This window comes from Megalobrama amblycephala, linkage group LG3, assembly GCF_018812025.1.
Source record: "Megalobrama amblycephala isolate DHTTF-2021 linkage group LG3, ASM1881202v1, whole genome shotgun sequence".
NCBI classification, from domain to species: domain Eukaryota; kingdom Metazoa; phylum Chordata; class Actinopteri; order Cypriniformes; family Xenocyprididae; genus Megalobrama; species Megalobrama amblycephala.
The window spans coordinates 13385982-13399521 of NC_063046.1; the positions used below are offsets into that span (position 1 = coordinate 13385982).

The 13540-nt window shown below is 36.1% G+C and overlaps 1 protein-coding gene across 12 annotated transcripts in view; it reads right to left on the reverse strand.

The window, feature by feature from the left end:
- The window catches only part of dysf (dysferlin, limb girdle muscular dystrophy 2B (autosomal recessive)), a 106400-nt gene that overhangs the window by 31499 nt on the left and 61361 nt on the right, over nucleotides 1-13540 (reverse strand). For 7 of the 12 annotated variants that reach the window (XM_048184017.1, XM_048184010.1, XM_048184009.1 and 4 more), the window contains one exon: nucleotides 4811-4867. The exons of the other annotated variants lie outside the window; for them this stretch is intronic. In XM_048184017.1, coding sequence (XP_048039974.1) covers nucleotides 4811-4867 — 57 coding nt within the window. The remainder of the gene's footprint in view (nucleotides 1-4810; nucleotides 4868-13540) is intronic. 12 annotated transcript variants of the gene reach the window in all.

Genomic DNA, 13540 nt, shown 5'->3' on the forward strand with positions numbered 1-13540 from the left:
AGGTTTGGCAAAGACAATCACGGTGCGGGCCTACTGTATGTGCATGACAGTTCTCACAAAGAATAGAATAGAATAGAATAGAATAGAATAGAATAGAACAGAATAGAATAGAATAGAATAGAATAGAATAGAATAGAATAGAATAGAATAGAACAGAATAGAATAGAATAGAATAGAATAGAATAGAATAGAATAGAATAGAACCTAAATTGGAAAGAATCAGTCAAATCTGTTTTCAAACTTTTTGATACCAAGGACCTCAAAATATGATGATCCCCTTGTGATGGAAATTATCCAAAAATTATACTGCACACACTGCAAAAAATATATAAAGAAAAAATGGTTACTGTACTAAAGACAATTAATTATTCATTAATAAGCAAATTATTAAAATCTGGTAAATGTTTACTTTGTATTGAGCTGAGAGTGTCTCTCTTTTTCTATCGAGACTGAAGACTTTTTCAAAGCGCTTTTCACAAAAATATTGCTCCAAAGCAGTCGCTTTTTTTTTTTTTTAAATGTTATCTTAAAGTTATGCTAAATTTGAGAGCCCTAAAAACACATTTTGTAAAATCTTTCTCTTTTCTCTTAAATATTTTCCAGACCCTCTAGCACCCCTTTGTGGATCCAAGACCCCAGTTTGAAAATCCCTGAATTAGACAACCTCAAAATAGTGAAGCACATCTCTTCATCATAACAATGAGGAAAAAGTGTGATCAACAGCTCTCTCCTCTTCATCTTTTCTCTCTCCCTCCTGAAAGCAACAGGACAAGCATATAGAAAGTCTGCATCTTCAAAATTTCATTAGAGAAAAACTGATTGAATACACATTTTCGTCTCTCTCTCTTTCTCTTCCTTACACTCATTCTTTTTCTTTCTGTTCTTGACATTTGGCAATGAGTGGAAATGCACTGGGAATCTTTTAACAGCCCTATTTACTTTGGCTCTGGTGAGAGAGAAAATTTGGGTTTTTGATCATCTGGTTTTAATGTTTTTTAATAAAATAAATATCTTTGTTTGCAAAAAAAAAGAAACCTCTATGTCTTGGCAAGAGCATGGAAAGAGTACTACATTTAGAGTGTGATATAAACAAGAAGTTGTATCAAAGGATTCTGCTTAGTCCTAGCCTGGTGTAATGTAGTCTTAAGGACTAGAACCAAAAAGCCCTGAAGATGTGGAGATCGTTTGACTACAACTAAATTGGACCACATTAAGACCTGCATGACATCCAAGAGCAGATGGGCCTAAAAAGATGACAAAACACACCTTCCTCCTATATGCTTGCTTCTCTTTTCTCTGTCCCTCATTCATGATCTGACTATTCTCTGTTGGAAATTCCTGAACTAAAAAGTGCAGAAAGAAGGATAGTTTGAATCCATTAAGTCTCATTGATCTTAACACAAAACAGGATTCATCTCTGTGGAGGAATTGTGTTCTGCAACCAATCTGAAGCTCAACAAAGAAAACTTTACAGAGTCAAAGACAAATATGAGGGCAAATTAGCTTTGCCTCCGAAATATATTAAAAAGAAAGAAAAAAAACACAATAAAAATAAAATAAATGGGTCTGTCACCCTAAGTTCCTGCAGTCAGTCACATGTAGAAAATCCTTCGTTGAGTTAGAAATGTTGAGTAACCACTTACAAAGCCAGCTAGATCTCCCACTTGCACATATCTTTCCTGTGATTAGAGGCATCCGTTAACCTAATTAGACTCGTGTAAATATCATTTGGAAATACGCTTTATGGTCAGAAGTATATGGACTCCAGAACACCACACCCTTATGAGCCTGTTTGGACTTTGTGTAGGCCAGTCAGGTTCTTTCACGACAAACTCAGTAAACCATTTTGCTAACACTTTAGAATACTGATCCTTCATTAATGAATAACTACACAGGAACAAATGAGTAATGCATTATTAACACTCTAGTAACTACTATTAACTAACAATAAACTCTGATTAATGAATTAGTAAGTAATAGTGCTAAGTTGAATGTGGTAGTTCCCTATTAGCTAATCAGTGACTACTGTTTTTTTCATACCTCCCAGAGAACTACTAAGAACTAAGGTTCATAATTAACATGAATAATGCATAATGTATAATTAATTCTAAAGTAAAGGTCATGGTAACCCACTAGTAATGACTGAAGTATTACCAAATCCTTCAGAAGGAATCACTAATTATTTGGATCAGTATTTTAAAGTGAGAAACATGATAACTCTTTCTAGTAACTACTGGAGTCATTGTAAACTTTTGAGGTTTTTGTAAAGTATTGGATAGTAATAACTCAAGAGTTACTACATAATTCTAAAGGAACTACTACTTATTTGGATCAGTATTCTAAAGTAAAGATCATGGTAACCCACTAGTAATTACTCAAGTGTTACCAAATACATCAGAAGGAATTACTGTACAAAACTGTACAAAAACCTCAAAAGTTTACAATGACTCCAGTAGTTACTAGAGAGTTATCATGTTTTTCACTTTAGAATACTGATCCAAATAATTAGTAATTCCTTCTGAAGGATGTAGTAACACTTCAGTCATTAATGGGTTACCATGACTTTTACTTAATAATTAATTATACATTATGCATCATTCATGTTAATTATGAGCCTGTATTTAGTAGTTCTCAGTAGTTCTCTGGGAGGTATGAAAAAACAGTAGTTACTGATTAGCTAATAGTGAACTACCACCTTCAACTGGGCACTATTACTTACTAATTCATTAATCAGAGTTTCTTCTTAGTTAATAGTAGTTACTAGAGAGTTAAATGCATTACTCATTTGTTCCTGTTTAGTTATTTATTAATGAAGGATCAGAATTCTAAAGTGTTACCACCATTTCTATATGGACCTCATTTTGTGCAGAGAGGCATTATCATGCTAGAGACGAAAAGGGCCTAAGACAGCTGAATGCTTGATTTTACGCACTTAACAGCCAAATCAATTCCTTTAAAGAGGGTATGCACAGTGTACTTTACATTATAGTGCCCGCATTACACATATTATGCAAATACAATGACTTAAAATAGCAATTCTTACAGGTTAAATAACAGTAAAATGAAAACGCTGCTGTTAATTATTCAAAACTTATTATCAAAACTTGTTATTATTTACTAAAACTAAAACCACTGAAAATCATTTGTGGTGTGTAATTGAAATAAAGCTGAAATGAAATATAATTATTAGATGAGAAACATAAACTTAATAAAGCAATAAGCCCCAATAAGCCGTGGTTTACAGTGAATTTATAAATTATAAAGCTGTTATAAATCCACTGTAAACCATGGCTTCACGGGGCTTATTGCTTTTATAAAACGGTTACCTCACAATACAAATATTAAAGGCAAAAAATATGTATCATTGCATGAAGTAAAATCATTAAAAGCCTTCCTTCCACTGAAAAAACGAGTCCCTGACCATGAACAGCAACAGAAGTTATTTATTACGCCATTAGATGGCGGCAAGGATTGTCTTTATGAGCGAGTCACTCAGTCGCAAAGACTTTTTTGATATTGAAACTTGATGTTGTTAACTCGGAACAAGACACAAATGACAAATGCTTTGACTAGCGCTGTCAGTGTCAGCAGAGCACAGGAAAACCCATTAAATATTAAAAGGACAAGATCGCAGCGGACATTCAAACGGATTTTTTATTATGAACATAGGACTGACCTGAAGGAAAATGTCGGTCACTCAATATCTCTCTCACAATATTCTTCAACATAATGCAGTGAGCTTCAATGAACAAAATCAATTGAAAACAAACATATGTTTATGTTGCTAAAAGTGGTTGCTAAGACACTCAGCAGTCAGATGTATGTTTTCGGGAATTTTACAATGGCTTCGCTTGTGGCTCAACCAATCAGAATCAAGGCCCAGAACTATCCATTTTATAAAGAAAAATTAGAAATGCTGCCTTAGCAACTAATAGAAATATAAAGTTCAGTCATGAAACTAACAATCACTGATTGGTTCTTTCAGTACTGCGACACCAACCAATCAGAGGTACTTCCTAATCCACGTAGCTTTATTTATATCATATCCTAGCTGCGATCAGCACGCCGCACGATATGAGAACTTCTATCATCCCACCTCCTCCCCAGTGCCACCTGTAGAGATCTGCTACAGCGGGTTCTATCATCCTGCAGCAGCCTTTCCTTTGTTGTTATTTTGAATAAGCTGAACAAATGAAGTATTTGCTCAGCAGCAGCAGTAGCAGATCAAGCCTACGTACATTCCATGCTCCATGCCAATAAATGCTGGTTGAAATCTATTCACTCCGAGAGTTGTCATGACTGAAATAAATTTAAGTTAAATTTAAGTAATACAAGTACTAAAACTAAAACTAATAAATGAATAAAAAAAGTCATGCAGGTTTGGAACAGTATGAGGGTGAGTAAATGACATCTTTAAAAATCTCTTAACATCCTTAAAGTAAGATACAATAAAGTGAGAAGCACAATGGCTTAGTGACAATAAGACTTGTTTCAAGAGAATGCATCTTGACATCTATTTTGTAATTTTTTTTAGTAATCTTTATGTAAATGTCAGATCTTGGTCTGGGTGATGTCACTTGTCCATGTATCATTGCATCGTCATACACCAAGGGCATGCAGCACAGAACACAAGCCACATTGACTTTGTCACAGCCATTCTGACTGAATAAAGATGACATACCATGAGCCACAAACACATTAAAAAATCTAATATTATTTTCCCACTTGAATTATCCACTCAATGAGCTTCAGTCAGGATGAAATGAAGGTTGCAGAGAAATGGAAAGAGGGTGAATGATGTCATACGTACATGGAGGCTGGACTGAGAAGGCGATATGTTAATAATGGCAGAGCTGGTGCCGTCTGCCTGTTATAAACCAGAAGCATTGGTTAGTTGGTTAACATTAGTGAACACACTTCATTTGCTAATCAACACACTTTCAAAAACATCCAATCATAGTAAGAGGAGCATTCATTGTGTCTAAGAAAGCCTAATCTTTCAATTTCGTTATTCCAAGTCTAAAGCAAAACAGTGTTTTAGGTTTTAATGGTAAATGTTAGAGGTTGTAATTGGAATGTATAATATTAAATAACCTTATCAAGACAAATCTAATTGAACTACACATTAAACCACTCTAACAGTCAACAGTTCAATCCTGGCCGCAGTAATGATGAGATTTTTTTTATAGCATTATGAGAAATGACATGAAAACAGAGCAAGACATTATATCAGCTGCATATATGGATGAAGTAAGATGACAGCATATATTACGGAGCAGACAGTGGATTGGATCGGCAGGTCTGGAACTCCCAGACTAAGATGCAACAGAGAGCGTCAACGAGGTACAGATGGCAACCCTACCGAACGCTCAGACTTGAACCTGCGGTTTGTGAACTCAGACAGGACTGTGTTTCTAGCTGATAGATAAATCATTACAAAGGTCAGGGCCATGAAATGTGATTCCCCGATGAAGAATGACACCCCAAGATTGTTGTTTTTCCTGGATAGGGCTCAAAAGTGTTTTTTTTTTTTTTCCCCTCCCAATAATAGCTTTAACAGATCAGGGGCCTCTACAGTAGGATGAGTTCATGCTGCAATGTATGCGCTAACGCTAATTAGCTGCAGACACAACACGCATTTTTTTCTATGGGAACGTGTTGTAGCGAAAGTGCCACGCCAGCCATTAAACAACAATGCAATATGCAGAACAATGGAATAAAATAATTAAATTCTGAGAAGAGAGCTCTCTAAGGAGTAACAATAAGCTAGTATAACAGTATATTTTTCATTTTAAAGACATTTGTCCCTGTACGTATTATGAAATGTGTTGTAATAAATAATATGCTCAGGGCAAACATTTAATATAATTCAAGTGCAAATGTTATTACATCTATGTCAACAAATGCTCCCCTCAAAAGGATAATATATCATGCAAAACATAACAACAGCAGTTCTGCTGTTACACAGAGAATATACATGGAAGCTCTATTGTAGTTTGTTAAAGTCCGGGGTCAAAATATAAGTTAACGTGTGTGTTTAAGCAAAGATAAAACAAAATAAAGAAAAAAGTAGCATTAATTGTCCCACTTTATATTAGGTGGCCTTAACTAATATGTACTTACATCAAAAAATAAGTTCAGTGTACTTATTGTGTTTATATTGTATTGCAAAACTGCTATTGAGGTGGGGTTTTAGGGTGGGCTAAGGTGTAAGTGAGGAATCAACAGTGTAATTATAAATGTAATTACAGAAATTAATTACAGATGTAATTATATGCAGGTATTTTTAAAATAATGTAAAAACATGTATGTACACAATAAGTGCATTGTATCAAATAATTAATTTAAATGTAAGTACATTGTAGTTAAGGCCACCTAATATAAAGTGGGATCCATTCATTTAAAAGTAATAATAATATTCTGTTTCTATTCATTTAGTTTAATATTAATGTGTTAATTTATTTTAATAATTATTAGTTGATTATTAATATTAAACTAAATGAACAAAAACAGAATATGCATTTATTATGTTTAGGAAAGATGTACCCATAAAAAAAAAGTTTATATCGCAGGAAAAAAATATTAATAATAATAATAATATGACATTAACTGTATTTTGTTTTTCCTGAAAGAACCAAGTAAGTTTTCTCATAATTGTCCAATAAAGCTGATTCTTAAGAAAATAATAATATCAAAGGTACTATTTCATTTTACACAAAATCAGTTTCTCCTCATAATGCCACATAAACATGTTTAATATTTTCTGCATAATTAATTAGCACAGCTAAATATATTTTATGATAGGTTAGATGGCAAAAAATAAGTGACACACCTATCTCTAATAGAGCTATTTAGTGAGCCTAAAACTATTAAAAACATCTTTGTTAATTGAAATAAAGCTGAAATAGTAATATAGTAATCTAATCCAAAAATGTCTAGTGACAAACGGCAGCTTTAGCTAAAAACGCATTTTATGCAGAGTGCAGAAATTTTACACCCCATCCTGATGAGCCTGGGAGATCGCATTACCTCATGCACTGCATCTGTCACATGCTAATCATGCCGAAGCATTCCTGATTCCTCTGTATATTGATGCACATGGTGCGGGTGATTACAATGCTATGGTAGGCTTGTGTTACAAACAGCAGAGCCGTGCCAGAGCTGTGCCTTCCCATGCAGCAACCACATCCTGCTGAAATTATGGGAAATCAAGCTTACTCTTTTACAAAGCAATCTAAATACAATCAAGAATGCTGGATGTGGCATTAAACATCAGGAAATAAACTGGCTAACTAGTCTAATAAGTGCAAGACGTACGGACACTTCGTTCTGTCTTTGCAAACATTTTCATATAGACTCTTCTAAGAAAGTCCCGAAAACTCTGATGGCTCAACAAGCCATCAGACTGGCTTCTCATAAACAGCGACCTGGTCGCAAAGGCCTGTCATCGAGCGCTCTCATTCCCCCAGAGTCGACCCCTAGCAGGGGAGGTGTGGGGGTAGGGGGTGGCAGTTATTGTGGCGCCGGTGGTGAGCAGCCAGGAGCGGGGGGATGCAGTTGCCCAAGACGAGGACTTACCACATCAGAGGGAGGACTGAACCCTCGCAGCGCCTTCTGCTGTGTAGTGCCAGGGCATAATAAATACAACAAGAGAGAGGACTCCACACAGCTACTCAGTAGAACAGCTAATTAGGACCAGGCCACTTTGTTTGCTGTTGTCCTCCAACTAGAGGAGTTGCATTACAGAACATTTTGAAGTACACACATAAGTAGGGCTGTTTGCCTCCCTTGCTGTCTAAAGGCCTTTGGGCGAAGCCACCAGGACGTAGGATCAAAATCAAACCTTTTCAGTAGTTCTCCCTCAAGTTTAACCTCAGAAACCTCTTCAAAGCTCCTCTACATGGGTACTTGCTTTTAGCGCCCTGTTTCTGAAGTATATCGTTTAACCCACTCAAAACCGTAGCAAATCCACAAAGCCACCGGATTGGTGTTACTTTCCCTATGAGGTTGTGTTTGGCCTCATCAAAAACCTGCTTTAAGTGACGAACCTGATCCAGGGAACGTTTTTTTTATGAGACCGCTAGGGAACAGAGTTGGGGTCTGGGCCAAGCCAAAGCAAAGTCTATGGGGAGATGATTGGGCTCGAGTTTCATTTAATGCACAGGGGAGTTCGGACCAGCTTGCTACCACTCTGTACACCACCAAACAAAAACAAAAAACAAGGCATTAGAGGTGAAGATATTATAAGTTATAATGCTTAAGGGGGAATACGGAAAAAAATATATTTCAGTCCACTGGCACGTGCTGTCTGTTGAATGCAATTTGCATGCCGTAATTCTCAATCAGGTTGGTTATGAGTGCTAGAGGCTGTGGAGGATGAAACAGACTATCAAGATCTAACATAATTTAGTGGGACTATACAACTGTCATGCTGTGTATGGTCCAATTCAAAACGCTTGATGTAGATACTTTTAATTCACATAGAGAATCACACAGGAGAAAACCAGGAGAAGCAGCTGCGTAATCCACACAATTACTAAAGACAATATATACAGGGGACAAATAGAGGCATCTAAACTAGACACAGGTGAAACTCATTAGTAACTAAGGCAACTAACAAGGGAATTAAAGGGATAATTCACCCAAAAATTTAAATTATCCCATGATTTATTCACCCTCAAGCCATTTTGGGTGTATATGACTATATCCTGGCTCTTCCAAGATTTATAATGGTAGTGAACAGGGGGAGAGATTTTGAAGCCCAAAAAATGCATTCATCCATCACAAAAATAATTAAGTGAATTAAAAAAAATTAATTAAAAAATGCGATGCATCGCATCAGGGGTTACTCTTGTGGTGCAAGTCAACTTGTGCAGTGTGCAAGTTTATAAAGATTTAAGTATGGATGTTTCTCTTACAAAAACTATTTTTGGGTGAATTATCCCTTTAACAAGACTAAACTGAGGGGTCATTTGCACAACACTGTTTTCAACTAAAAATGGAAAAAAAATGTATGCATTTCGGCCTTTCATTTACACGACAATGGCGTTTTGGGGGCCTGAAAACGCAAACTTTTGAAAACAGGTTTTAAAGATTTGTAAAAAAACAATACCATTATCGTCTCCGTGTAATCTTCATAAAAGCGAAACGGTGACAGCATGCATATGCATGTTACGTTTTTAGTCTATAGGCATGTGCATTGGGCTCAAGTGCTTTGTAAAATAATGCGTATGTGTGCAGGCGCATAGTCTCTTTCTTAACAAAGTGACATCGCCAACCGCTGGCCTGTCATGCATAATACAGCGTTTTTAGTCTTTTTAGTACATCGTTGTCGTATAAACGTACCCTAAAAGGAAACACAAGAAACACAAGCACATGAATGAAGAGACAAGAACACTGAACATAACCCAACATCACATAACTGCTGCAATTCAGGCACCTAAATCAGCTAAGCTGAATCAGACTCAACCATTCAAAGGTTTTGGGTCAGTAAGTTTTTTTGTTTGTTTTATTATTAATTTTATTCAGCAAGGATCCATTAAATTGATCAAAAGTGAGAATAAAAAATATATATTGTACAAAAGATTTCTTTTTTAATTAAATGCTGTTCTTTTGTACATTCTATTCATCGAAGAATCCTGAAAAATTGCATCATGGTTTCCACAAAACACTGAAAAGCTGTTCAAGATTCAACATTAATAAGAAAATTTTCTTGAGCAGCAAATAATCATATTAGAACCATATTAGATTTCTGAAGGATCATCTGACACTGAATACTGGAGTAATGATGCTGATAATTCAGCTGTCATCTGAAATTAAATCACTTTAAAACAGAAAAGAGTTATTTTAAATTGTAATAATATTTCACAACATAATTCGTTTTTTCACTTAAATACGGCATGCAAAAGTTGCGTTTTGTGATTTTTGTGGATTCTGCACTCTTGTAAACTGTCTGAGGTTAATTTTGTGGTAAATTGTGTAAAACATTCTCAAAAAACAAAATCTCAAGACAAGCCACAAGATAAGGTATTTTTAACCAAGCTTAGACATGCAGGCTTTGTCATTTTTGTCAAAAGTTACTATGCACAGGATATCGATTGAAGATAATAAGTATCTTCTTTCCAGATCTCATGAAGCAAGTATCAGACCTTTTACTGCCACCGAGTTCCAAACAGTAGCCGCATGGAGACGATCAGATTTTCCTCTGTGGCTTTTCCTGGTTTCCTGAGTGGATCACAGCAGCCTCAGGCTCCCACTGGAATGCTAAAAGTCATGCGGGATTGCGGCCCAGGGATCAAATTGCTTTTGCTTCTAGTGCGACAGACCTCTGAAACTTCACTCTGAACCAGTGCAGCTGGCCGGTACAAAAAACCTTGCTACTCTATGTCAAAACCACCCTGGAGGAACCTGAGATATGAATGCTACACGGTATGAAACAGAAAACGTAAAATGAAGATGAGCTGCCAAAACATCTAATCAAATGCATGTTCTACATGTGCAAAACAAAAACAACTACACCCTCAAGCAAAAATAAAATGTGATGGGTATGCAAACCCGTGCAACAATGGGCCTTCTTTACAAAAGTGAACAGTTAACATACCCATTTTCCCACAGTTCCTTCACTTCCTATATTCCATCAAACATATTTGATAGACAAAAATGAGGGTCATTGGGGATTCTACCACAGATGACTGTGGTTGTGATCCCTCTTTTATTTATTTTAGCAAGAACGAGCCATTTGATGGCAGTCCTCATACAAATGCACATTTATAAATCAAGCCCATAGTGCAGTGGTCACGAGACATCTGAAATCAGGAGCAGAACTGGAGGGGGTGTTTACTATGTATTCAGCAATACATTTTCAGAGTCAAACATGTGGTTATTTCTTGAGTATTCAACTGATTTCAGTCAAACCACAAATGGTGTGGCCAATGATGCCATCTGAATCGCCTTAAGCATTTGGACGTCCAGGGGTGCGTTTCCCAAAAGCAACGTTAGCCAACTAACATCGCAAGCTCCGTCATTACTAACACAGTTCAACAATTTGGTGTTTCGAAACCATAGTTCAAATGAAGATTCGCAAACTTGCGTGGTTAGAATGACAGCTCTCGAGCTGTAGTTAGAAGCATAGTTTCCTGTTTTTATGACATGTGGACTTAATAAATTGTTATCTTGAGCAAAATAAGCAATGTATATCTTTTAATTCAAATATACACAAATGTCATTTACATATTTTAGTTTGTTAAGAGATTTTAAGCACCGAAGAGAGCACATGTGCGTACGTGCTCTGTTACGTAAGAACGAGCCTATGATTGAATCTTGAAATAAAGCAAAATAACATGAGAATTAGTCCTCAGATGCCATGTCCGTAATTTATAGCAAAAAATCTAGCATTAATTCAATCTCAAACGGATTCATTTAACCCTCTGGAGTTTGAGGCTGATTTGGGGCTTGGAGAAGTTTTGACATTTGTGCTTTTTTCAGTTGTTCATAAACATATAAATGACAAAAGTGTCATTACACTGTATTCAGCACAAACTAGGCTACCATAATATGTATGTACATGTTTGTATTTTTGAAGGAATAATGTTTATGCGTGGTTATTGAATAACAAAAAACTTAAGTCACTGAAATAAGGCCCAAAAAAGGATATTAAATCTGTGTTCACAAGACTTCTGGGTATTGGAGGTTGTAGACTAGAGTTTTTACTTCAGAATTATGTAAAAATTATGCTGCCTACTCCTTCATATAAAACAATATATTGATTTAGTTTTTGTAAGACACTTTTTGTCAAGAAACACAGTATGCGTGGAGGCGTGAATCATCATGAATAATGGGTCATTTACACCTGAGAAGACAAAAGAATCACATAATAATCACCTGAAATTACTTGCATATTAATGAGGCCTTTCAGTCAGGTAAGCTGTGAAAAAACCCTCTGTAATAATGTCTCAGCTCATCATAAACAGCAATACTGTGAAATATTATTACATTTTAAAATAATGGTATTCTATTATATTCTTTAAAATATAATGTATTTCTGTGATGCAAAGTGTCTGAACAATTATGTTACCTCTATGGCATTTCATATAGGCTTTTAGCTTAAAAGCATGCACATTTGGAGAAATATTGATGGATTCTTATATATTTATGTCAATTTTCTATACTGAGGAGTAATATTTATTCAATATTGTCATCACTATGAGTGCTGAATACTGTGTTTTCAATTCATACTTGCAGCCGGAGGGCGCTCTGTGCACCTTTAGGCCACAAATTCATATAAAGAAGAAAAGGAACCAGGAACTAACGGCATGTCTTCTAGAGATTGCTAACCATGGCTTTAACATCCAAATAAACACTTTTCAAGACAATAAATACACGATTGAGACGATGCATACAAGTATTGCCTCTGAATTTGCCTCTGAGTAGCACTCGCTCCGTGGGCGTGGCCGCTTTAGCGGATAATGAGCTGAATCACTGACTTCTGACATGGCTCTCTTTTCATACAGATTACATAAACACAGAATGTTTGTTTTCGATTTGACTTGCACGATTTAAAACCTGACATTTCAACGTTTCTTTAGACATAAGTGTCTTTTTTTTTGTCATTAGTATTCATAAGTTACAGTTCATTTTCTGAGAACTATCAGATTGGACTTCGTTCAGAGGGAGACGAGAGATCACGCATCATGTTAGTTTTCTTTATTTTACAAAAAGCACAACATTGTGTTTTTACTCTGAGTGTACACAAATAAAAGAAGACATTCTATAGTTTCAATTGATATATTACTTATGTATTTTAAGTCTGTTTTGCTGCAATGTGAAAAAAATCCTGCAAAACGCGCCGGCGCGTTTTCAGACCTCAGGGAGTTAAAGAAGTTATTACTCCACCACCTGCATGACATCATTCACCAACGTGGCTGAACGACAGGTTTGCGACAATACGGATTCGGGAAACAGTCGTGACTAGCTAGTTGATTTGTTAGCAGTGAAGCAGCGAGTTACATCGTTGTACGGGAAACGCACCCCAGGCCAGTGGCACTGTTTTATGTGACATTTCAGGTTCATCATTGTGTTACAAATTGATGAAATTAAGGCAAGACATTGCAGGTACAAACATTACTTTGTCACATTCTATGGAATACAAAGAAATTGAATCTTGTTCTTGGATTAGATCAACGGAAAAGGTAGCAAGTGCAGAAGAAAAAATCCCCATCAATGGCTCTTAACTAGAGCTGGGTGTGGGCTTACAAAACTGAGCTCAAAAGGGCAAGCGTGAAGTATTCCTCTTTCCACTCAGCAAACGACAGAACGTCTTACATCCACAGTAAAGCACTGCCAGCCAGGCTGGAAGGTCAAAAACCTAAATAAACTGACGTTTGTGAGTACGATACATTTCCAAGGAAACCAAGTGGGCCATGTGGGCCCGAATCTGATATTCTAGTCTCCTTTTTCTCCCAGTGACTGAACAAGTAAAGGCTGAGAGGTTAAAGCTGAGACATGGAAACAATTTTCAATTTTCCTAATCCCCCTTGATCAT